This window comes from Acanthopagrus latus, chromosome 10, assembly GCF_904848185.1.
Source record: "Acanthopagrus latus isolate v.2019 chromosome 10, fAcaLat1.1, whole genome shotgun sequence".
NCBI lineage: Eukaryota > Metazoa > Chordata > Actinopteri > Spariformes > Sparidae > Acanthopagrus > Acanthopagrus latus.
In genome coordinates, this window is record NC_051048.1 from 20,442,602 (window position 1) to 20,468,965 (window position 26,364).

Genomic DNA, 26,364 nt, shown 5'->3' on the forward strand with positions numbered 1-26,364 from the left:
ATTAACTACAGATGACTGTTTTTTATGCTTTGTCCACTCCTTTTAATGCTCACATATTGTTAGAGACAAAAAAAGTATTTGCTGAATTAGGACTTTAGTTGCTGACAACTGATAAATAGCCGGCCTTTTCTTGATGGCACCCGGAGGGCTGCCTGTGTGTGTGTGTGTGTGTGTGTGTGTGTGTGTGAGTGAGTGAGAAAGAATGAGGCAAAAACAGAGAGTGAGAGACAGACACACATACAGGCAGACAGAAGGAGACACTCTCACGTCCCTGGCCTCCCAAACCTTGTTTGACAGCTCGAGCTGCACTGCTCGTAATTGTTTGTCTCTCCATCTCTGAAAATGTATGCGTGCCAAGCCAGGTTTGCATTCCTGCATCACTTAATGTGCTGCTTTATCAACGGGTGGTAGTAGCGTTACCCCGCTGGAAACCTGAGTAATTTCACACTGAGACATGGAGAGCGGAGATATGGCAGACATGTGATATTCACTGCATCAGGCGGAATTTTGAAACGGATACAGAAAAAGGAAAAGAGCTCAAGAGAATCAGTGTCCGTTTCCTTTTTTGCCCTTTCCGCCATCTTGCTCTCCTAGTTGCCGTTTTCCACTATTTTTGCATTTTACCCCCATGGTGTGATTAATAAGAGGCGACAGTGTTTCCAGACGACAGAGACGTTAAAAATACACAACCCGGAGATAAAGAGGAAGGGCCTGTCGCCTGAATCATTCAGGAACTCACTTTGTATGTATTCTTTCAGTGGGGAGACACTGTGGCACATGGCACACTAGGCTGCAGGCTGTCTCATCCTCAGTAATGTGAGTGTGTCTGTGGGAGGTTTCTGCGTGTTTGCAGGATTTGTACATGTGCCACAACAGTGATTGCATATGTTCTCTTATCAGCGTCAGCAGGAGTAAAGTCAAGCATTGAAAGAAGAAGAGGAAATTAGATGGCATTTTTTTGTCAGTCGACTCACTATTGCTTTTTGCTTTTGCCTCTCTCTCTGCTCGGCCCTCTCAAACTCCCGCTTCTCGTAGTCCCGGCGGTACTCCTCCCTCTTCAGCCTCTCGTGCTGGTACTCCTCGTAGCTGTCATACCTGTGGAGGAAAGGATATGTATGACATCAGCGTCCTGGCTCGTCCTTTAAATTCACCCTTCCTGTTGACGCCTGTGAAGAACAACTCCCAGTCGTCGCCAAGGACTACTGTTTTCTCACCTCTGATGGTTGCAAAGGAAAGGAAAGAGACATGTTAATAAGACGTCTCTTTGCCGTCGCTATGATTACGGAGCCCGCAGGATGGACCCGCGGGAGTGCCGGCGAGCGGCGCGGTTGGGGAGCCAGGCAGCTGCAACTGTCAGCACAACTTCACATGTCATTACTTTCTGCTTAGTTAGGGCTTCATCAAGAAGGAAAAGTGCAACTTTCTCCCCCCACCCCAGACTGGCGTAAGACGTGTCCGTTAAGTTTTCGACTGATGAGCGACTCTCGGGCTTGTCTGGTGTCATTAGGCCCGTGGGTGCCAAATCAGCTCGGAGCACTGAGATGGTGTCAGTCAGTCTCCCTCCCTCCCTCCCTCCCCCTCTATCTTTCTGCACTATGTCAGTACTTCTCTGCATATGAAACGGTCCCCTCTGCAGTGGCTTATGGAAAACTACAGAGGCACCAAGTTGAAAAAGTGTCATTATACAGCTGGGAGCATCAAACCATGAGTGAAGTATGAGTGTGCACAGTATGATTTGGGATTCTTTTGTCACTAGTCCAATAAAACATGATCAATTAAACATATTCGCCCTGAATGTTTGTCACGGGGTCCCTGTGTGGACCGTGGAAAAGCTTCGATCTCGATGTGGAAAGGGAAGCACAGAGAGATCAAACTTCGTCTGAGTGGTGACAGGAAAAAAAGTTACACTACTTTATATTTCAGCCAGCCTTCCGTGCATAAAGTTGAAAGGCCTTTTTAATTCTCCCAGGCAGTTGCTAAGAATAAACATGTGTCCCAACCTGAAGTATGCGACTAAACAAAGGTTAATGACATACAAAATTGCAGGTTAAATAATTCATTTTAAAAAAAATCACCTTGGCCTGCGGCTGAGAGGAGATCGAGACTGAGGGTGGGGGCTCTTGTGAGTCCTGGAACGAAAAGTGCTTGGGTCTGTGCTGTGACGGGACCTGTGGGAAAAAAGAAAAAAAAAAACAGGAAATGTTGAAATATGAAAATATTTTTTTAGCAGCACTTCAGAATCTTGCTCATCTAACACTTAATGCCTATAAGTTACTGTTGTCCTCTAAAAGCTCTTTTCTTCTTTTTTTTTCTTCTTGGGGAACCAAATGAACTTCTTTGATATTCACCAGGCCCATTTAGATGTTAGAAACTGGGTTAATTCCAGATAAAAGAATTCCCTCAGCCTCATCCTACTTTAACCCTTGACCACAGAAAGTATGCACAATTCTCAACAGAACCTTCATACACACCTGAGCCAGCATATACATGCACCTGCTATCTATGTTGTATGAGGGAAATGGTCGATACTGTATGCCCCGGTGGCCTGACAGTGGAGCTTGTACCTCTGCACACTGTAAGCTTCTGATGCTTAATTATTGAAATGTTGCTGAAAAAGGAATGCTTGAATTATGGAGGGAGAGAAGTTTGGGAAGCTCAGAGAAGCAAAGGAATGCCAGTTTGGAAACATCGAGGATCATACTCTGTGAAACTTGAAACATTTTTTATTTCCTTGCTGCTATTTATCTTTTCGTGCATGAAAATATAACGAGCTTCTTGTCCTGCCGCTTTCAGAAAGCTTGTCAGTGTCAGATTCTGATCGAATGCCTTGAGACTATTACTGTATAATTTGTGAGCAAGTTGGTGGAGAGTGAAGAACAAGGGCCCGAACAGAATAAAGTGATTCTATTGGCTCCGTGGAGTAAACTGACCTTTAAGTAATCAGGCAAACAAACTGAGTCACTGCAGTGGAGTCCCAGCCACTCAATGAACTACTACTGACAAACTGAATTTCCTCACATCCTCCTCAGTATCTCGTCTTTGGATCTCTTCTTCTACCAAAAAGGGAAAAAAAAAGCCAACAGAAAACCCCTCGGCTCTGATCAAAGGGAAGCATGGGAAATGTAGTTCTCACACAGATCTATGATGATACGCGTCTCTTTTGAGAGGGCTTTTTGAGACTACATTCCCACAGCCTGGATTTGGCTTTCATCTCTGGGGATGTAAAAGAGGAGGGTTTGCCACTCAGTAAAAACAACAGCTTCTGCTTAAAACAATAGCCCCGGCATCAAACACAAAACAGGAGCTTGTGAGGGAGCGACCGAGGAAGGGGGTGAGCGTGAGGAAGACACTCAAATGAAACTCCCTGCCTAGAGATTAAAACTCATACTGTTCAAAAGTCCAGTGCCTCTGGCACGTTTCCTGTCCTGGTTCTTCTTTTTTTTTGTTCAGTGTGTTGTTTTAGGGAGATCGCATCACTGAACCAACCCTTTTTCTCCCCCTTGTCAGTTCGTTGGAACTGAGGGGCCACCTGTTCTGACAGGCAGAATTCAGTTAGTTAAACAACTGCAGACAGTTTGGTTAGATTGCTGGGCTGGGTGACAGGACTTTAAAAGGGGCACTGAGTAGATTTGCAGAAGAACTTTGAACTCAGAATTTTTATACTTTCAATATTAATGAGGTCATGATACAAACTCAGATATGTAGGTTATTTTTTCCATAACTGAGCAAAAAAGATGTTTTCAGAGGAAAATAAAGTCACACTGTTTGAAGCTAGAAAGGTGGCAGGGTCCGCCACATATAAACAAAGTTAAACAGTATGAAATTGTGTTGTCCTTTAAAATCATTTTTTAAATTCAGTTTCTTCAGTCATGAAAACAGCGTGATTTTGTTTATTGAGTTTGTTTACATAGTGCACCTTTAAATAATATCGCAACAATTGTGGGCTTTATCATGAAATGATATATATCTTTGCAATTTCAGATATCTTAAAAATCACTTAATAAATGCAATTATATTGCGAAAATATTGTAGGGATGCCTCTTAGTACCTTCACCTTTAATATTTACACTGAGATTTTTGATAAATAATCATCAGTAATGTGGCTACAGAAACTGAATAAACAGTCTGGTAAGTTTGGTCCAGGCAAGGCTAAAACTAGCAGGATGTCAAGAACCCATGCTAAGAGTCTCCAGTCCTGTGTGACACCAGGGTCTGACGTCTGATCAGGCCTGTTTTACACACCTCATCTAGATCCCCTGCCAGGTCCAAGCTCTGTTTAAACTGTATGGGTGGGGAGCAACACCGGGGTAAGCCAAGAGTGTGCGTGTGTGTGTGTGTGTGTGGGAGAAAGAGATGACTTACCAGGAGGAGGGGCGTCTGTCAGGTGAGCTGGAGAGAGAGCGCCTCCGGTAGTGCGAGGAGGAGCTGCGGGAGCCGGAGTGGGAACGAGAGCGGGAGCGGGAGCCGCTGCTGGTCCAGCAGAAAGGCCTACTGGGCGAAAGGAGGAGGGAGGACGGTGGGGAGATGGAGCCTCGTGAAGGGGAACAGCTGGATGGTGGGGAACAGGAGGGAGAGCAGGGGGGGCAGTCAAAAAGTAGGTCCAGGGGGGTGCCCTCCCACGGGTAGAGGAAGCGACTCTCACGGCCCTCATCCAGCTCGAGCTCTTCGTGGAAGGGCAGGAAGCCTGGGTGCAGGTAGCTGGAGCCAGGCAGCCTCTGGGAGTAGTAGCCATCCTCCTCCACAGGGGACTTAGGGGCTGCAGCCTTGTTTGCCTTGCTGCCTGGTTCTTTCTCCTGGCCACCCTGGCTGTAAAGGGCATGTAAGGGGTGGCCAAAGTGCTTATTGAGTTCTTCTCTGATCTCCTTGTCACAGAGGAGCTTTCGGCTGGTGGCAGAAAGATGATGTTGGTCCCCGTCAGTAGTGGCCTCTGGGTTCTGGGTGGTTTGAGTAAGGGTCTGCTTCCCCAACTCCTGGACCCAGGCTGCTTTTCCATCCACAGAGGTGAAATTCTGCTGCTTAGCCAGAGGACCAGATGAAGCTGATAATGGAGAACAAGTAGATGAAGGTGATGAAGAGGACAGTGGCATGGCTGAGTCCTTACATTCGACATGCCTGTCCTCCACTTTGCCTGCAGTAGGCACGGAAGCAGCAGTGGCACCTGAGGTAGCCTTCACCGCTGCTGTAGTCATGGTAACAGTGGCTGTGCCGCCATCCTTCTTAGTGCTGGCTGATGCCTGGCAATAGTCATGGTCACTGTAGCCACGGGATGCCGCCCGCTTATTGTTCCCAGTGCCGCGATGCTCCTCAAGGCCACCCCCCACTGTGTGTTGGGTGACGGAGTAAGGGAGGGCGGTGGACGCTTTGCTCAGCTGGGCATAAAGCTCAGTCTGTTCGGGACCCTTCCTTGTGGGGCCCCCGCCTGAGGCACCTGAGGCCGGGGCCAGAGCGCCGGGGCCCAACTCGCCCAGCCTGGCTCTTTTGCATGCCAAGGCTGAGGAGGAACATGAAGACAACTTGGTTTTGAGCGATGCTTTGAAAGGATTCTCTTGACTGGCTTTGTGTGGGGGCGTGGTAGGTGGTGTCAGACCTGCAGGGGGAGAAGCAAGAGGTTGGTGGGGGTGATAAAACTGAAATGGAATCATAATGCAAACCTCCCCAAATATCCCCCTCTCCCTCCTCCCCTCACTCATCTATAAACCCCCGGTCGGTTTATGGACAGTGGACACAGATACATGCCTGATTAAAATATTCACTTTCACTTGGCCTAATCCTGATCTCTATTTTATTGCAATCTTGACAGATTAATGTAATGCTTGGTGTAACTTAATATGGTGGTGCTGTAATACGGATGACTTGCCACCCCCTTCCTCTCTGACCTTGGAAGGATTCCTTTTCATGAAAAAAAACACAACATCAAACCCCGTAGAGGACAAACGTAATGCATCTGATGAAAAAAATTAAAGTACATGTATCATATCTCTGCCTGCCTCACGTAAATGTCTGCACTGGACAGCAGCCAATTCATCCGAATAAAAACCAAGACCTTTTTTTATCCGTCTGAGAGGGAAAAAAACGACACGATGGTGCACATGTTTCAAGATTATCCACCACCATCTTTCTTTTTTTGCTGCAGGAGGACATGTCGCTGCTCTTAATGTTGCCAGGGCGAGATGTCTGCCATGTCATGGAAGCACAGGAAGTACTTGGCGAATGGGTTGTCAGTCTTCTCAGATGGCATGTCCCTACTGCTTATGCCCCCCCCACCAACTACCACCCCCACCCTAACCCCATCCTCTCCCCCGCCTCCTACAGATTTACAACCAGACAGATGGCAGTTATATGGGAAGTCCTGAGATGAGCCCACTTTATAGCATTGTTAATGCACTCACACAAACAGCCGCCGCCATTACTCTCATTCTCGCTTTCCTCCTCTCCTTTAGTCTTGCATTCTCCGCCTTTTTTTCTCCCTCTTCCTGTCTGCCATCTTCCCTGGATCAATCTCTATTTCTCACTTTCCATCTCTCCTATCCTGTTTCTGTCTCGCGCAGAACAAATGTGCCCACACACACACACACACACACACACACACACACACACACACACTTGTCACTAACAGTCTCTCACTGGAGTCAAACTCAGGCACTTTGAAACACCTACGCTCTCCCCTCTTCTTTGCTTTTCTTATAATGCACATCATTCTTCCCTTGCTGGTGAATTGCACCAAATGACACCTATTAGTATCAGTGTTAGAGTGTGCACAGGGAAGACAGCTTGGCAAAGGGAGTGTGGGAGTCTGATACATAAATATGCAAGTGTATGAAACCACTTGCTGTGTTTGGAATGCCTGATCCATCTTATCATCCCACTTATTATCTGGATGTGTCTGGAAGTAGGACTTCAAGCCTCCGCTCTTCCGTCTCTCAGTTCTGATAGTGATGCAGTGCAGACATAAACACATATATGCATTACGCCAATGAAATGAGCTATGAGAAGGAGAACGGAGGGAGGGAGGGTGGCTGCTATACAAAGCCTGAGGAACTTCTGTTTCCACCAATGAAACGCCATCTGTCCAAAACAATGTGTGCGTGGGGTCATAAACTAGGAGCCATTAGCGATGGGGGTGAAATAAATCAGAATTAGATAAATATGTGCCTCTCAGTCAAACTCGCTGGTGATGGATGATCCGCAGACACAAACACCAATCATGTGGCCACCGGAGAGAAAACGATTGAGCAAGTGAGCGAGATGGAGAGAAAGCGGAGGGTTTTATAATCTTTTTTTTTTTTCAGAGACCTCAGAGCGAATAACAAGTCGGTGCTTAAAGAGTTGATCCGGCAGTAAGCCATGCAAATAGCAACACACAGACCACCCCAGTGTCATGAGATACAGTAATTAAAGACAACACGGCAGCACAGGGTAAATCTATTAGCTTGGCAGAGATTAGGCCAGAACAATCAGATCCCAGGGGGGCTCGCTGCCGATCGTAGCTCTGACTGTTACCTGAAAACATGCAGCCAACAGCCGCAGTAGCTGCTTTTCTTTAGAATTAAATGGCACTCAGTAGTACTGCAGAAGAAATTCAAGGTAAAAATGCCGACTGTTGTTGTGGTGTTGTTCTTTTAGCTATTCATTTATATTAGTTGATTCAGTCCAGCGGCTCAGTGCAAGATATACAGGTGTCTGTTAACTGAGTAACCATTACTACTACAACTCACGACAATAAAATAATATGTTACTGGCAGCGATTCATGGAAAGTTACTGACATGCCTTTAACGTGCCAGGTCAAACCGCCTACCTGGACAACTTCCATCTGGTTATCAGCAGCACTGTGATAATCTCTGCTGTAGTGGAATGTAACTCCAAATCTGCTGAGGACATGTAACGCCAGACCTAAAAGCTTTCACCTCAACTTACTGGGATCTATATCCATCGGTCTCATGCAGCACGAGACTCAAAAGCTAATCCCCAAAGCAGGGAAGGGGCTCAGTAACGTGGACTAATGACTTCCCCACTAATATTCAATCCTAAATTTTGCGGTGAAGTCAGGTGAAGGGCTTTATTTGACCTGCGCTTGCAAAATGAATGCGGTGGAACAGAACGGACGCAGAGATTTGGCCACGGGTCAATAGACTCGCCCACGTGCAGTAAAACAGGAAGAAATATTAACTGTGCTCGATTGCCCCAGAGCTTAAGCAGCCCTGCTCTTCCCTTCTTTAGGTCTCAACAGGCATCCCCTTTGACCCTGAGAGCTTAACTACACAAAAGGGTTAAATAGCACTTCGACCAAGGTCAGGGTGACAGAGAGAGACCTCTCGTGGTCTGATGTGCCACAGATTTCCATCCCCCATGAGAGCTCAGTAGAAGGCATGCATGAGGACCATTTCCCGTGCTGGTAAATGAATACCTGAAGGGGCCAGAGCACATTGTGAGAGGCTAAAGGGCAGCCATTTTGTTTTTATTGACCTTAGATGATTAATCTGGGGTAGAAGGGGGTAATTACTGACATCATTTGCATAGAGGAAGACAGAGAAAGAGAGTGTAATATTGCATCTTTCACTGACATCTTCTTCATTTTTGCCTTCTCATTACCTTTTGCCTATAGCTTTCATCTGATGTAGTTAATTATGACTCAGTATCACAAAAGGATGATGTCAGTAATGATGCTGAAAAGGCCCCACACATGGGCCTCTGCATGCAAGCCTTAAGGGGGATTTCGTTGTTTTTGAGATGAAACTCAAACTCAGGATTTTAATATTTACACTCAGAAATATTTATGTTTTCCATTACTGAAAAAAACAAGCTGTTCTCAGAGGGGGAAAAAAATGAAGAGAGTTTATTTAGTTTAAATCACTCTATGCACATCTTTCTCTCCTGATTACAATTTCTTCCCCGAAACTACATAGTACACCTTTAACATTGGAAAATTACACACAGGTCAGCTGATCTAATTGCTTGCATGTCTAGGGACCAAAGGAAAGGAAGGCACAGATCATACGGGCAAAACCGAATTACACTGCAAAACCAATTAAAGCAACAATACCGCCATTTCAATTTTCCTATGATGTCTGGCTAAGTAAGCTGTCAGTCAGAGAGCATTAGGATCTGATAGAGGATGAGGAAAGGCATATTAACTCTTCAGTAACAGGGGAGGGGGTGCTAATAAACCCTGAAGAGATTGGAAAGCCTAATCAATACTCGGGCACATAAAAATGTTCTTCTATGCCTTCACCTTGAACTCTGAACTGTGATGGGACGATCAAGACGTTGGAGCGAGAGTTAACCCGTTACTAGCTACGACAGGGAGGGGAAAATTTACACTGGCTAATCTTTGATTTTAAAAAGATAACAAACGTGCCTTTTGAATAATCAGAAATGGGATCTTACCTGGGGTTCCAGCAATCTCCACACTTAATGTGCGTTCAATGGTTTTGTTCTCAAACGGTGATCCCTTGTGGTCACTGCAAGACAAAAAAAGACAATGCAAGATTTTACCCCTCAGGTGAAAGTAAGATTATTGAATGCTTTTGTGATCTAAGAAATGGAAATGAGTTACAAAAATGCCTCAATTTTGGATTCTAGTCTATATGATTTTCTTTGGCTTTGTTTGTTCTTTTCTGTAGTTTGTTGTTGCTTTCTGCCTGGAATAATGTGGAAAAACTTCTCACACTTACTTTGGAGACTCTGGGGTCAAAGGAAGTGGCAAGGTGGTTGGTTTGGCTGCAGAACACAAAGGAGCATGGGTAATTATTGATCTAGGTATAACACTCAGAGGAGCAGAAGAGAACAGGTCCACATTCTGCAACAATTAATCTCAAATTGGCTCATTAATGCAATTATTACTAAAAGAAAACACCCATTAAAGTCTTTCAATGGACGCTATAGTGCAAACCATATCTGTTTTAGATTGACCCCGTTTTTAGAATTTATTCTCTTAGGATAGACTGTTCACTCTGTGAGGCAGGATGAAGTGATGGTGCGTATTTCACAGGTGTCTAGACACAGACATACCCCGCTCAAGACAACAAATAGATCGAAAATGGAATAAAGACATAGCGAGACGATGCCACAAACAAGACACATGACAGTGGGTGAGCCCCTCCCTGGACAATAAAGTCATAGTCGCATGCACCAACAGCAGAGGAGGGGAGAAAAAGAAGGAAGAAAGGAGAGTCAAGGAAGCTTGTGCAGTTGCCCGAGGCTCTGGCCGACTTGTGCTCCAGCTAAGGGAACGTGGCTTTAGTAGCACAACACTAAAGAGCAACGCCCGGGTTCGGAGTCTAAATGTACATATTCAGCACACTCAGCTCAATCAGCCAAAGATGGTCCAAGGGTCGACTTTATGAATTCAAGGCGTACAGTAGCAAGACAAGGCTCGCCCCTTTTCCCACCCCCTCCTTTTTTTAAAAACTCTATTCAAAATTTAAAAGAATGCCTCTGGGACTAGCAAAAAGCATTGGCTAGCAGGCTTGTCATTGTTTTTTATGCCCTCAGAATGACTGTTAGATTCGGATTAGAATAGGTGTTAGTTGTGAAGTCAAACTGGGAAGTGGTTAGAGCAGGAGAGGGAGAAAAGAGAGCAGAGATAAGGCCAGTGGGGGGGATGCAGTCATGATTACCTAACAACAGGTGGCCCTGGTCGCCGGGGTGCTCGCTGAGTGCCTGCCTGTGTGGGTGCCCTTGCCCTTGTATGATGAAGGGAGGGGCGGGCTCTGCATTTCTAGTATCTGGGAAGAGTGGGCTTGCTGGGCCTTGTGAGAGCACCGCTGCAGGGCTGCCCGTGACATGGTCATCATCATCATCATCATCAACACCATCATCATCATCATGGTCAACATCCTCCCCATGGTTTAGCCACCCCAGCTCTAGTCCGAAGCCCAGGTCTAGCCCTGAGTCTGGCTGGCTAACCCAGCTCTCTAGGTCGAAGGCGAGAGGTGACAACAGGGACCCTGAGTCAGGCTCTTCGACCTCACTTACTGCCTGGGTTTTACAATCAGTGGTCCCTCCCAACTCTTCCTCCTCCCCCTTTGAAACAGCCTGGGCAGGGCTCTCAGACCTCTTACCTGCTGATTTGCTCAGAGTGCTTGGTAAAGGGCTGATCTTAGGTGGGAGTGAATGGGCTCGATACTGAGCAGGCCTCTGTTTGGAGGTGAGCAGCTGGCTAAGTAAGGGGTGCCCCGGCTTCTCATCTCTTTTCCTAATAGTCACTGTGATGTGCCTACGTGGTGCACGGCTGGCACCGTTACTATTACTATGGCCTTGCCTGCCAAAGCCCTCACTAGCCTGAGTGGCGCCCGCAGCCTCTCGGCAATGCTCACAGCTGTGACTCACCTCTCGGGGAGGGAGGGAATAAGAATGCATATACCTAATAAACCTAGCGGCGGCCAGGCGGCCCACATCGCCTGGCGGCCTTCCTTCTTCACTGGGCGGCCCGTGCTCCAGTTTGGGGCGGGCATGGCCGCAGGTGGAGGTTCTGTGGCCGACAGGGATAGAGGCACCCTCCGACTCCTCAAACCCGTCATCGTGACTGCAACGCTGCCACTTCCCAGCCCCAACACCAGCCACACTACACTCGCCTGCAGCCCGGCTCTCACCTCGCTGGTGATGCTGCTGCGGCGGCTGCTGCTGCTGCTGCTGCTGCTGCTGCTGCTGCTGCTGCTGCTGCTGTTGAGATGGTACAGCTGACTTCTTCTTGGAGGTGGTTGAGGAAGAGGAAGACGTGGAAGAGAGGGAGGAGAACGAGGAGGTGGATGACGAGGACGGCGAAGAGGAGGAGGAAGACGCGCCAAGACCCAGGCCACTCTTGTCTCTGCTACCGGCACCCCCCCAGGTGCTCTTGGCTTCACTGGCTTTGGTGTGGAGCAGGATGTCATCAGTGGCTGTTAGGTATTTCAGCAGCTCAGTGCAAGGCCGCCTCACCGGGCGGTTCTGTTGGCTGGAGCCCCCTCTTGCTTTGCCATTCCAGGGGCTCTCCGTCTGTGGAGAGAGAGACAGAGAGAAAATGATTGTGTTTGCTTGAATAAAAAGTTTTGCTTGGTGTTTTTAGTTTAGTCAAGCTGATCCAGTTGTGGGAGATGGGCTTTATTGGGCACAAAAATAACAGTAGACAGAGGGAGACCGAAAGACTCAGACAGCCTGAGCACAGCAGTTGCCGAACTATCTAGGAGGCGATGTTGGGAGTGCGGTCCGCCCATCATCTTAATTGCGTGGCCCTCCTAGCGCCATCGTGCTACTCTGTACGCGCACCATGTCCTCCGGGAGTCCTCATTCGCTGTGCTCCAGAAATGGATGACTCAAAGGCACAGTATGAAAATAGAATCTGTGAGGAAGGTTGACGCACTCCATGTGCAAACATAGTACGCACAACGCACACAGATCTGTGTGTGTGTGTGTGTGTGTGTTTACAATACAATATGATCACATTCAGATGCTTTTTACATTCAGAGGATTTTAAGCTCTAGGGAAAGCAAGACAAATAGAGATTTCAGACATTTTCCTCAAACAAGAGCAAATGATCAAGTGCTATGAGCTGTATATATCATACTACACATGAACAGATTACTGACACTCCAATTCTATTCAGGCTCATACACGTATCATACTTACAATGACTACATTTTATCTCAATCCACCCCACCCCTCAAAAAGTCCTTTTGAGAATCATCTAATGAGAACATCAAGACAGATATTTTGATCTTGTCATCTCAAGGCATCAATCTCGCCGCGAGAGTGCCTGACGCTATTTTTTTATTTTTTTTTTTCAACAGGCACCATACCAAGGCGGATAAGTGGTGGAGCTAATGAGACAACGGTGCCGATGCCTCGCCTGGAAAGCCCAACAGCAATCAGCCTGTTTTCATTACGAGATGGCCCCCTGGGATAGTAGACTAGAGCAGTAGTCTAACATCTTCTAAAGGCGGCCACCAAAACAAGAAAAGTGTGAGAGGGAGGGAGAGCAAGCGAGAAACAAGACGAAGAGCACGAACAGAGTGAGAGAGATAAACAAACACGAACAAAAAAATGTGCGAACTGGAGTGAAATAGGCAGCAAGGCAGTGCTTGTATTGTGTGTGTGTGTGTGTGTGTGTGTGTGTGTGTGTGTGTGTGTGTGTGTGTGTCCCTACCTTGACGACGGCAGGTGGTGGTCTGATCCGGTGGTTGCTGCTGGCTGCATGGTTCTGTGCCTTGCCACCTGTGTATTGATTATAGCTGAGCTGGGAGTTTGCGGGTGCCAGAAGGAGCTTCTTCAGCTGCGAATGGACCCAAACCGAACAGGGGACAGTGGAAAAGGAGGAGGGAAGTGAGTGTGGGTTGTGCAAATTAACTGTTTCTTTCAATTAGACACCCTGTGCTTTGTAACTGTAAAGCCAAAAGAGACCGATGCTGCAGTCAGAAAAGATAAAATCACGAGCATATTTAGCAGATTGGAGATTTTTTAAGCATGTGACAGGACAAGTCTTCTTCCTCCTGTGCAGGTGTTTTCTGTGTACACACAGCCAGGCTTCTCTAATGTGATTGAATAAACAGTCTCGGGCATGTGGCTAAAGGTCATTTGGAAGGAACCGGCATGGAATAAAATGGACTATAACTGAACATAACATAACATTTTAGGTCAAAGCCTTTAAGCTAGAGAAAAGCCCAGATGGTATGGTTACGTGCAAAAATAACAGCACAAAGGTAAGCTGACTTCTCATTGAGAGGCCTGTCTTTTTGCCAAAAAAGATGACTCGGGCACAGGGGGATTAGTTGACACCCACTGAGAGAAGACGAGATGAGATGGATTTCTTTTTTCCCTTACTTTCATTACGTGCCGGCTTGATTTCAGGGCCTGTGGCACTGTGTCAAACGTAGCTGGCCCCACCACAGTGTTCGTATCATTGAATTGCCACCACAATAGCACTGTTATGTAATTAGCACTGAGCAGCGAACACACTGATCCATTCCATTTACTTCCCTCCTCCCTGCATCTGCATCTCTGATTGCACTCGCTACACATACAGTGAACACATTGTGGCAAATGTGGCAGACTGCGGATCGGTCGCTGCCAAATACAGAAGTCTAACACACAAACGGCCACTTTGGGTGCCCAGAGTTGTTAAAGAGTCTTATCTGGTGTCTGCCATGGATTGGCAGAAAAGCAACAGGGTTGGAGGTCATGTCTAAGGAATGACATATGTTAAGACCCTGCAGTGGTGATGATGGGAGTGAGAGCTGTCTGTCTTACCAGAGAAGGCTCCTCAGGCTCTGGGGTGCGTGGCGAGCCGTCAGGGGAGGAGGGACAGCTCCGGTCACTGGCATTGGTCACGTCCCCATCTGCCAGGGCCTCAAACGAAGGCAATCCGTCCTCATCCACCGGGATGCTGTCCAGGGTCTCTGTAAGCACTGCCAGCAAGTTGGCCTCATTTTCTTCATCTATCTTCTTAGGAGGGGGAAAAGGGGGAAGACAGACATGGAAAAACAGAGGGACAGAAAAAAATAGGACATTTTAGTCAGGAGAAGTTGCATCTTTTTTTTTTCTTGCAGAGAAGTAAAGGTGGTGGGTGGCTGCATGCAGCCCTTTCATTGTTAATAGAGTGGGAAGATTTTTTTTTTTTTTTTGTGCAGTAGCAGAGCTGGCTCTATTCTGGCAGCCTTTTTTAAAACAAAATTCTCTCCCTGTGCAAGTGAGTCAAGCCTGTCACTCATATTTTAAGCACGCAGCTTACTGGACCAAAATAATATCTCCCCCAAGAAACCCATTACCAGGGCTGACAAGTAGCAACTATCTAGGGAAGACAGGAAGGGGTCGGGGTGCGTCGTGGTATGGAGGGGTTTGCGGGGGTAAAGGAAACAATGAGCGGGAGTTGACTCTCCTCAATCTGCCCCCACGGAATTGAGAGACGATCCGCTTGCCGACAAGATGTTTGCGAGCAATCCAAAGATAAGGCGAATTACCGCCTGCTAATGCTAAACAAATGTGATATATTCAAAATGTTGGCATGACAGCTGATGTGCACAACGGGCGGGAAGTTACCATCAACATTTTGTGAAAAATAAAGCTTGTTGTTGCCACCCAGCTCCTCTTTGATGTACCAGGAGTTGTGAGCTTGCTGCAGCTGGCTGTTTTATGGTAGAGATTATAACTGTGTGAGACGTTGAGAGACGGAGGGACGAATATATAGCGAAGGAGAAAAGAAAAGTGAGGTATCGACATGGGAGATTCACGAGACGTAATAACTATGCATGTATGTGGAGACAAAAACAGAGGCCAAGAGTTGTCTACTGATACGTACTGAGAGAGAGAGAGAGAGAGAGAGAGAGAGAGAGAGAGAGAGAGAGAGAGAGAGAGAGAGAGAGAGAGAGAGAGAGAGGGATGCAGCTTGCTTGAGAAAGGGGTGTGTGTGCATGTGTGTGTGTTGGTGTGTTGCATGGCTGTGCCTTTGTGCAGTGACAAGTGACAACAGGAACTGTAAGTTCCAGGCCCATAAAAGCCCAGGGGACTTTAAGACAGCGGAAAGATAAACAGCGTCGTCACCCCGGGATGTTCTGTGGCCAGCCCAACAAGAACAAATCCCTTTATGCACATGGCAGGATTATCATCGCTCGGCGACGGTGTGTGGCCATCATTATGCCAAGGGGGGCCACCAACCTCTTAGATACCAGCACCATACCTCAGGAAACTCAGATTCCCACATGCACAAAATTCACCCACCCACTTGTTTCTGTGTACCCCACTGATTTTACACAATTACACACCCACCACGGAAGGCACGTTGGGAGCAGGTTTGGATTTTCCAATGAGATAGCGGCCATTTTAATGCTTTCCTCTCCTCCAATTCTCATTTATAGATGACACAGATATCCTGGACGTTCAGTTAGCTAGCTAACAGTGAGGAAAACGTTAATCTGATGTTCATTGAGGAGAGTTTCTCTGAACAACATGAGCACTCAGTCATTATTAAAAAATGATAAAGGGGACATATTTCACAGAGATAACACGACGTAGACTGGGGCCATGTCGCATTGGCAAGCAAATGCCTTGCAGGAAATTGCTCTGTATGAGGTGGCATGCTGTTTAATTACTTGCAAGGAGCTTCAAATCCACCGTGCTGGAAGCCTCCGCTACTGAAATGTTCACCATTTTCCAGCACCGCAAGTTATTACCTGAGCACTAAGCGGGTAGGTATTAACCGCTGATAAATCCAGAGCCTTTTCTTAGCCCAAACATACACCCTCGCATGACAAATTGAGAGGGGGATCATTTTAGATTATCACAAATGAGTCTTTAATGAGCCAGCCATCTGTTTAGGTCCAACATCACCAACTAACTGAGAAGTGGTGTATTTAGGTGGGGCTTTATCCACCTTCCTTGAGTAAGTTCAGACCTATACATTCTGTAGAAATTGCCGTCTACGCCGCTCTGTGACACTAGTTAGATTAAAAGTTGAGAGGGCTGTGAAAGCTTCATTATGTCATGGTTTGGAAAGGATTGGGGAATTTCTGAGGCTGTGGCAGACTCAAATTTAGAAATTTCAATCCTGTTTCAAAAACCTCCACCAATTGGCAAACTCCCACAGGCACACTGTATCCCCCAAGATAACCTAGAAGGGACTCTTATATTCTGAAAGAGACACTTGTAAAAACCCTGAGTCGTGACGATCAAGCTGCAGCCGCTCCTGCAGCTCTAGTGGAGGCACTCATAGGCCAAGTGGGGATTTGAGAATCTGGGGTAAAGAGCAAACCTCAGTGATCATTTGTACCCTGGAGAGAGCATGATCTAATACTCCTGTCCAGGAGGGCGAGCTTTTCAATGCCAGCTTTAAGGACCACACCTTGCAGAGTCTCAGCACCAAAGTCAATCTACCACCAATGGCTCACTTGCCCCTTGTATATCTATAAACAAAGTCTCCGTGTGGGCGGACGTCAGGAGCTATGGCACCCAAAGGGGGTGACGCCAGGATAACCTGGCAACCTGCTGACGGACATGTCCACTTATATTGATTACTACAGCAGCTGCTGAGAGGAAAAGAGGGCAGGAGGAACAAAGAGAGAGGAGAAAAACTGTCTCAGTGGGAGCACTTTCTCGCCCATCCCGCTTAATGGACCTCACCGAATTAAAGAGATCTTAACAATCCTGGGCTAATTGTGGGATCACAATATATTAACCCCGTTCCAATTCTAAAGGGTGCCATTTTGTGGCTGTTTTATTCCAAATGCTTCAATTAGCCATAAAACATGCTGGCAAGTGCTGGCAGAGCTCCTCTCCTCCCTCCTTCACCCCAGCTTCCCCCCGATGGAAAAAACAAAGCCAACTCCAGTTATTCATTATTAGGTGAGGCCCTTTTGTTATCAGGCACGCTGTCTTTGAGGTTGTCCTTGCCTTTAACTCTTTTATTGAGTTCCACAGCACAGCATTGTGTTCCAGGAGATACTATTCATGCAGCTGATAACGGAAGGTGAAGGTGCTGTTTTAAACAAACACACACTTCTCAACACTGGGGCAAATAGCCAAATTAAATCTGCTAATTGCTTCTTGAAGATTCCAAGCTCCTGAGCAAATTTGCCAGGGATCAAATTTTAACGAGCTTTTGGGGGCAATGCATCATTTACATGTTAAAAGGAACCAAATGTGTTGTGGAAGTGCCAGGATGACAGAAGTGATCACTGAATAACACCAAGATGCAGTTTCAACAGCCCCGCTGTTATCTTCAAGTGAGAGGCAGAACATGTGGCAGACACTCTGGATGTGGGAAGATAAAATATCTCCCATTAAATGGGTCATCTGGTATTTAAAGTACTGTTTATTCCCACTGTCTTCTTCTGCTCACTCTTTCCTTCGCTCTCTCTGCAGATAGAGGAATGGCATCCAGTTAGTTCAGACAGAAAACATTCTTAATAAATTGGCGCCCAAATTGCATGGCGGGGTTAAAGCTGTGCCTTGACAATTTAATTGCATTGCTTCAACTCAATCTTTTTTTTTTCTTTCCCCCTCTGCTCTCTGCTCTGTCAGATTTCAAAAACATCCCCTTGGATGAGGTTAAGCGACTCGCCAGACCTTCTAATCATGGCACAATCAAAATTTGCGGGGGGTCTATGTGTGTGTGGCGAGCGAGGGGGGTCGTATCAAGTCGTCACATCTCGACTCTGCCAAGAAAAGCAGCCTTGGATTTGATAAACAAATAATGTCATTCTGTGTTATTACCCCCGGCCCCCAGATTTCAGAGGAAATAAATCAACGTCAGCCTCGCCGTTAAGGCGTTAGTCAGGCCTGACACGTCGGGCCGGTCACACAGGCACAACATATGGGAGCAGAGAAGGAGGGAGGAAAGAGAGGCAGGGAGGGTAAGGTACAGCACGACGCTCGGCGAAGAGACAAATCATGGCAGCCGCCAGAGACGTCTGGTCATTTAGCATGAGCTTACTGAGATGGAGAGAGGGTGATTATGGCCTATACGGAGCGATGAAACCATACATAACACTGTTAAGTCCCTCTGTGTGTGTGTGTGTGTGTGTGTGTGTGTGTGTGTAAGGCGGCGCTGACACAGTCTGACAGTGTTCCAAATCATAAAACTAAATGTTAAACCTCAATTGTGGTCGGGGCTGCGTAGGCTCTGTAACACACGGCAGCCAGCTGAAGGCTCCTGTCAGAGTCAACAGAGCATCTTGTTATTCTGAATCTGAATTTCCTAAAATTATCCTATGGACTATATGAAGAAGGTTGATGTCTTAAAAAAAAAAAAAAATCACAGTACTGGTGTCTTCAAATTGCCTATTTTTCCAACCAAAATTCCAAAACACAAAGACTCTTCCGTTATTATCATTAATGACAAAGAAACACAGCAAATCCCTACATTTAAAGGGGCACTAGAGGACAGAACTCTGAATATTATCATTTACACTTGTAATGATGTGATAATAAAAGCTCTGAAATATGTTTTCCATAACTGAATAAACAAGCTGTTCTCAGAGGAAGATAAGGTCCTCACAACACTGTCTGAAGCGAGGAAGGTGGCAGGGTCCGCCAAGTATCAACAAAGTAAAACACTTTTGTTCAGTCATGGAAACAAAGAAATTTAGCTGATTGTGTTTGTTAAGGCATAAAAAAATCTGTCAAAGAAGATATTTTTCTTCTGTTCAAAAATTCAACCTCTATTTTACATTTGTTGCTTGACAGACGATTAATTGAATATAAAAATAGTTGGCAATTAGTTGCAGCTCTGCTCAAAAGGAAAGCTTAGCCCCATGTCTCTGCTCTATTCTCACTGCTCCGGGTTCAGAACATATTTAGATTTAACTTGATGGGTTGAGCTCTAAGTTGCTAAATGCAGACAAGATTGTCCAGTCCAAACAACAAGACGGCAGATTTGTAGCCTTCTCCATCCTACTTAGCCGTAATACCACAACTGGCCTTGCAATAATCCCTTCACTCTGGCAGGAATTCACCATTTCTTGCCTCCATTTCAACAGAAATAACAGCTCGATGAATGAAGACGGAGTGCTGCTGCAGAAGCTGACCGTTTACATGCCACATGTCCATCTCAGTTTGGAAGGCTATGTGAGTTATCAATGAGGAGACATCGGAGCCATCAATGGGGATCAGGATGTGTGTGTGCGTGCAAGAGATGATGTATCTCCTGGGAACCATTTGAGACCGTTAGAGCACTATCAGATGAGCTGATGAGGGAAAGAGAGAGGAAAAGAGAAAGCGAGAAGAGGAGATATCAGTGTGTGAGAGAGAGCGAGCCAAAGACAGAAAGAGAACCACTGTTACACATCCTGACACGGGCCAGATCCGATTCAGACACCTACCCAAGGGATGTTAGCAGTATCGTTCTTTCTGGAAAAATCCTTTGACCGGTAACCCAGCTGCTGCTAAAACTAACCACCTGAACTCTGTCACACATCTGCTGAGATCAGCTGCCACATGCCTTCAGACACACCGGGCTCTTTCTGTCTACCTTCGGGTCATAAATCATCACTTGTGCAACTTTCTGCAAAGGCACACAGAGGAATATATGCAGATCGAACAGCTGGAGAGACGACACAATCCAACAATGCACCACCAAAAATAATCTAATAACGTCCATCCAAACCCGCCATAAAATGCATGCACGCTTGTGTTCACATCAACTCACACCAGTCTCACGCAGCTATCCAAACAAGCAATGGGATCGCAGGGGGGGTTTGGTGTGTCCTGGTGGAGCCTCCCCATCTACAGTCCTGCCCCGAGCTGCTGTTGTTTTCCTACTCCAGCCGTCCAACAGATGGTCCAAGCAACCGTTTGCTAACACCACAGAATCACACACCATCGTAATGATTGGACACCCACTCTTTTGTTTTGGCAGCTACTTCCCAATCGGCTTGGCACGGGGAAGCACTGATTGCTGTGATTGCTCTGACTTTGACTTGCTTTGACGGTCACAGCAGGAGGCGGGGGATAACAGACATTTGGAGCCTCAAATAAGAAATATTCAGCTAGATGCAGAGATGGGATGAAGAATGGTGCTTCCCTCTGCTTTTTTCGCCTAATGGCATTCAAATAGCTATTTGCTTAAGTCGGCAGCTCTGAATGTGCACCACTAAGCAAGGGGGGCCTTTGAACATACTGTTACACTGTTGATAACGCACTAGAGGAACACAGGGAGGGGGAACAGATCAAGTGCAGAGAGAGGAGACTGTTTCCAATGTCCATCTCTCTAAATGGACACATGGCCACATTTCCTGGCTGGTGTGTAAGCCTGCCATCAGCAGTCAAGCGTAGCTATCCATGAAACAATTACAAACACACACAGAAGGTTGGTCACTTTGGTTTTGACATTTACATAGCTTTGCGAGGGAGCGGAATGGACCAGAACTTCTTGTTTTTTTGCACTGAGGACTCAGTGTTATTATCCACTGCTGACACCACCTTTACACACTGACAACATCGTGCACACACACACACACACACACACACACACACACACACACACGTGCGCTTACACCTGCACACGAGCGCAGCTCCTGACCTTTCAGGCCCTGCCAAGCCCATCGAGGGTTTGTGGCGTTTCATTTGTCACAGTAATGTCTTCCTCGGAAAGATGCCAGCACAAGGAGAGCCAAGGTACAGTGGACGAGATACAGTGGTCTTCAGTGTTTTAGACAAAAGCTGTGTTTCTGTGTCATTGTCCTATTCTACATCTCTGCGTGCATGTGTTGTGTGTGTCTGTGTGTGTGTGTGTGTGTGTGTGGGGGGGGGCAATATCACAAATTTATGGTAATTGAAATGGCAGAATCTTTTGGGGGAAATGCAGTCAATTTGATTCTGCGGCAAAAAAGGTCACCCTATTCAATTTGCACTCAATGGCATACGAGGTGCGACAGGGAAACACCTGAAAGCAAACGATCTTATCAAGGCCTCACAGGCTTCACCACTTACCCACTGCATAAAAGCTATTTGCTGATTACTAAATAAACGCATTATCTTTTACCTTGACTTCTGTGCGCGCGGGCGCCTTGTCGCTCTTGGATCCAGGTAGGGAGGCTGCCGCTGCAGTGTGTGCACGCCTCTTATCCGTGTCGTGACTTTGTGAGAGCGTTATCTGAACGGTTCTCTGTCTTGCGCACTTTCAAGTGCCGTATGAGTATGGGCTGCACGTGTAGCAGCGGTGGTCAAACGCTGAGGACTTCACAAGCCTTTTGCATGTTGTGTGAGTGGTAACGATGCGGGGATCTTTACAAAAAAAGAAATGGAAACACATCAAAGGAATTGTGCACTGCAGTCAATATGATCCCAACTTGTTGACGTGATTCAGGGATACTATGAGAGAGGATGAGTGGGGCATAAAAGCCCTCAGAGTCTCTCTTTGTAGCATCAACATGGAATATTGAGTTGTGTTTCATCTTAATCTAGGATCTATTCTCCATGGAATACTGATCGTGTTACCTTTAGTTTGGATAGCTTACATCCTTGCTGAGCAGACCACTGTAATATGTCTGCCAAGTGCAGAATGATCAATGGTCGCTGACCACTTGATGACAAGCGCCCAATACTCGAAATCCCCTCCCAATCTTCCCATCAAGTTATTATACAACACAGCCCACAGCCATATGAACAGAGCTTTGGCTGGCCGCTGTATGGCCTGAAAATAGTCTCTGGAAAGAGCTTGATTAACAAGCAGACAATTTTCACGCTGTTGACTTCCTGAGATCAACAGCACTGTCATGGCAAATACAGTGGATTTATCCTGGAAACACCACTTTACATTCCTAACCCTAACCCACAAAACACATTTTACAATTCACCTGATAAGCTGTGTTGGCAGCTAATTATGTGTTCTAAATATGTGCAACAGTAAATCAAGATTGGGCCTCATCTCAATCGCCAATTCCTTAAGTGGGGCTTTTTTCCGGTCATCCTCAGTACCAAATATTATATTCATACAAGCAAGTTTTTGTTTCCCAGAAAGTAGAGTGGAGGGAATGTTTTCTATCTGCAGTGACCAAATGTCTGTAAAAGCCTCTGCTTTCAGTTTGGACTCGGGAGCTACTGATTGGGCAGCAAGTGAGTCATCCAAGCATCCAGTCACTCATGCATCAGCAGAGCCTCAGAGAGCCTCTTGAACTATTTGAGGCCTGTGCAGACTTAAATGCTTCAGGGGGGAAATAAGCTGGAGCTCTAAGCATGCAGTGCACATCATAAAGCTTAGTTAGAATAGGGAATTTTTTTTCTTGTATGGACGACAGTCTTAAAAAAAAAACGACGAGGGGAAATGAGTCCTTCACATGTACAGTACGAGATGGCAGTGCGCAGGGCATTTATCTGGATTATGAAACTTTTAAAAATAAAACACTCAAAAAAGGCACTTACATGTTCTTAAATGTTTTTTGCTCCAAAAGAGAATTATCACGACTCCTGTGCCTCAAAAAGTCAAATCTTTTAACTTGACTAGACTATGGTGGTTTCTGCTATGTTATGAAGACTAACAGAGCTAGTCAGCGCTAACTCAAAGACCAGATTAACATCAACAGATCTGGTTTTTGCTCCCCCATTGCTGTAAACCTTTAACCGTGCTGATAGGCTACAGGTGCAACAGAACAGGCTTCTGACGAGGGCTGCAACTAACCATTATTTCAATTATAAAATAACTTGCCACTTACTTTCTTGATAAATTGTTGAGCCTTTAAGATGCTGAAAAAAAATGCTAATCACACTTTCCCAGAGCCCAAAGTAACAACTTCAATATACCTCTTTTGTCCAAAGAGCAGTCAAAAACACAAAGACTCCTCGCTTACCATCATGAAAGACAAGAAAACTGATGTTTATAATACTTTACAATTGATCAATGAACGGCTCATGAAGCATTTAAATGTTTTTAAGAGTTAACTATCAATTTAAGTTTTATTAAGTTCAACTATTAATTTACCATTTATTAAGGATGATTATCAAATATTTCATCTTAAGAAATTACTGATATGAATAAACGATTATCAAAAACAAGGAAATTTGACCGACTAATCAACCAACAAATCACTGCAGCTCTACTTGTGGTCAGTGTGGTTAAAGATACAATCAAACACATTTCAGCCACACTTCTTTTTTAGTTGCTTGAATATTTGCCAGGCTGCTCCCGTGATGTCTCTTATTCTTCTCTGGAAGCGGTGTTACACACACTCAGGGATTGACAGAATATGGCAGACTACCAGAGCAGAAGGGCTGGCCAAGACGACTGCCACTTGCTGGCACCGAACACACACACGCACGCGCACACACACACACACACCTGGGATCGATTGGCCTTTCCTGGAGAGGGGAAGCAGCCTATCGCCCAAGACTGATAGTGCTTCACCATGAATCACGGCGCTCGCTGATTGAAGGCCTCTCTCCATCCGCTTCCCCCCGTTCTCACCCTCTCTGTCGAGGTTTCCCCTTTTCGTCTGTTATTCACACCGATTTCTCACTGCTGCCTATCGCTTTCACTCTTTCCTTTGTACCCCTCTCCCTGTCACTCTTTGATCAAGTCATTTCATCTCTGTGCAAACACATCCTTGGACTTTCTCTGTTTTTTGGGGGTTTTTTTTTGGTGGTTGCATGAGGGGAGAGAGTATAAAAGCATTCTAGGAATACACTGTTTTTACCGTCCCTGCTCCAAAGTGTACACTATTAAATAATACAAGGGAGGTTGGCCTTATCGCATGGCATCGTTGCAACATGTTGCTGTGTGTGTGAGAGTATGAGTCGGGTAGGGGGTGGCGGGTGGGGGGGGGGTGGATTATTGGCTTAGTGTTTTGGCCAGGTTTAAGTGAAACAGCCCTGAAAGGCTCTTAGTGGAGATTACCCCAGGTACTAAAAATAGTCATTCCCACCCAATACACACATGCACGAACACACACACACACACAAAACAAAAAGCAATGAAAGTGTTGTGTCTAGCCAGGAAAGACCACTATCTGATCTTTGTATAGGGTGTCTCAATTACACAAAGACACACACATGCACGTGCACACGTCGGCGGCTCTGGTGTGATGAGAGAGATGGGCTATCCACCGGGGGCCGGGGATCAGCTGGGGCAGGAACACCAAACCATGCCTCAATCAGCAGCAGCGGCCCACTGGGAGCCTGAGTTGTGCTGAGTGTGTGTGTGTGTGTGTGTGAGAGAGAGAGGCAGCCAAGCAGCCACCAGCAGACCAAAGGATGTTCCCTTGCTCTTTTTCCAAACATTCCCTACGGGGACTTTCTTTTTTGGCCATATCCACCCCCCTTACTCCCTGTTCCTTTATTTTTTTCCCTTCCTCCTTCCAGAAGCGATTGTTGGAGGCCAGAATATATTTGTTTAGCCACTGCTGCTTTGACTCTCCCATCAGCCAGGAACAAATGCTTTGCCTTGGGAGTGAAAAAGACAGAGGGAGGGGAGGGATGGCAGAGAGCGGAGCCCACAGTGTTGCAGGGCGGCGGGCTGAGAGCTCTTGTTGTGGAGTGGATCTGACAGACGCTCCAAGATGACACAGGCTTGGACAGCCTAAGTCTGCATCTCTCTACTATACGTCTGCGCCGAGTTGTCTGCGCTCCCCTCTCATTTGTGTATCTTGAAACAGCATAGCTGCGGGTCTGAGCGCAGAGCGCCGCTTGCCTTCAGTTCGACAGTGATGGAGGATTTCTTCCATCAGACAGTGCAAACAATGTATCAGCACAGTGAAAACTGAGGGGAACTCGAGATGAGGAAAGTATGGTGTATTCTAATAAGACTCACTTGAGAAAATCATATTATACAGTGGAATATGATAATCCATACACCCTTTGCTAGAGCGGTGAACTGGTGCGGGTGGTGTACTCTCAAATGTCAGCATAAATTTGCAAAATAAACGCAACCGGCATTCAGCAGGGAGTGGGAACAGGGACAATAAGGGTCTCTGCTGTGTGTGTGTGTGTGTGTGGGGGCGTGACAACCCCTCTCAAAGGGTCTGTGACTTTGTGCACGAGCATCTATTGCCAACAAGTGTGCGGACTGATCTATGTTTGCACGTGCTTGCAGTGAAGGAGTGGGGAAACATTTAATCGCAGCATGTTTTATCAAAGCGGGCTAAAGATGACCTGATCGATCTGATCTGCCTTCGCTTAAGAATAAGCGCCCGAGCATCTGTCCAAAAATGAGCGAGACAAAGCAGGAAAATGCCTCGTAAAGTCTGACGCCATCGCACCACATCCTGCTGGAGCTATATAAAGAGATCGTAATGACTGACGCGGCTCACATGTGTGTCCTTTACTTACAGCATGTCCCTACACAATATCTGAGTAATGCTTTAAGCCTTTGGATCTTATTTTACAACCTGCAAAGCCCACAACCTTTTACTTCCAATCCACGAAATTCAAGCCTCATCTGGTCTATATGTTCGTCTCCATCTGTCGCCATGTCTGTCTTGGCCTGTTCTGTTTATCTCTGCACGTCCCATCATCCCACCTGTCCCACTATCACCAGTGTATCACAAAACAGGAGCAGCGATTTCATGTCAGTAGGTACTCTCAGTGCCAATTTTCCTCCATATTCTTGTAGGCTGGCTAGAACCTACAGCAACTGGAAATGCCTTCATCTGTGTGATGTGGTCGTGTCGCATCCCAGCGCGACTGCCACCGGGACGTCCGCATTGGAACGAGCCGCGTTTCCGTCAATCAAGCGGTTGGAGCTCGGACATGAAATCTAAGCGGAGGCCTGCAGTTAAAAAGACATTGGGTCACGCTTCTGTGCCATTGTCTCTGGCAGTACATTGGGAACTTATTGGAGTAACCACCCCTTAACAACTGCGGCCCAAAATAGACTGTGGACTTTCACGGTCGGCCCGTTTTGAAGAGGTGTCAAACACACCGAGCCAGGAGCAATAGCTGTTATGCGCGCGCGCGCGTGTGTGTGTGTG

At 46.4% G+C, this 26,364-nt stretch overlaps 1 protein-coding gene across 3 annotated transcripts in view; it reads right to left on the reverse strand.

The window, feature by feature from the left end:
* Positions 1 to 26,364, reverse strand: part of ppargc1a (peroxisome proliferator-activated receptor gamma, coactivator 1 alpha) — a 253,714-nt gene that overhangs the window by 5,454 nt on the left and 221,896 nt on the right. The window contains exons 3-10 of one of the 3 annotated variants that reach the window (XM_037112327.1): positions 14,222 to 14,416; positions 13,122 to 13,247; positions 10,618 to 11,974; positions 9,673 to 9,718; positions 9,386 to 9,459; positions 4,363 to 5,587; positions 2,076 to 2,168; positions 975 to 1,095 (exon numbers count right to left, since the gene is read on the reverse strand). In XM_037112327.1, the coding sequence (XP_036968222.1) occupies positions 975 to 1,095; positions 2,076 to 2,168; positions 4,363 to 5,587; positions 9,386 to 9,459; positions 9,673 to 9,718; positions 10,618 to 11,974; positions 13,122 to 13,247; positions 14,222 to 14,416 (3,237 nt within the window). The remainder of the gene's footprint in view (positions 1 to 974; positions 1,096 to 2,075; positions 2,169 to 4,362; positions 5,588 to 9,385; positions 9,460 to 9,672; positions 9,719 to 10,617; positions 11,975 to 13,121; positions 13,248 to 14,221; positions 14,417 to 26,364) is intronic. The other 2 variants (XM_037112329.1, XM_037112328.1) reach the window with 2 other exon arrangements.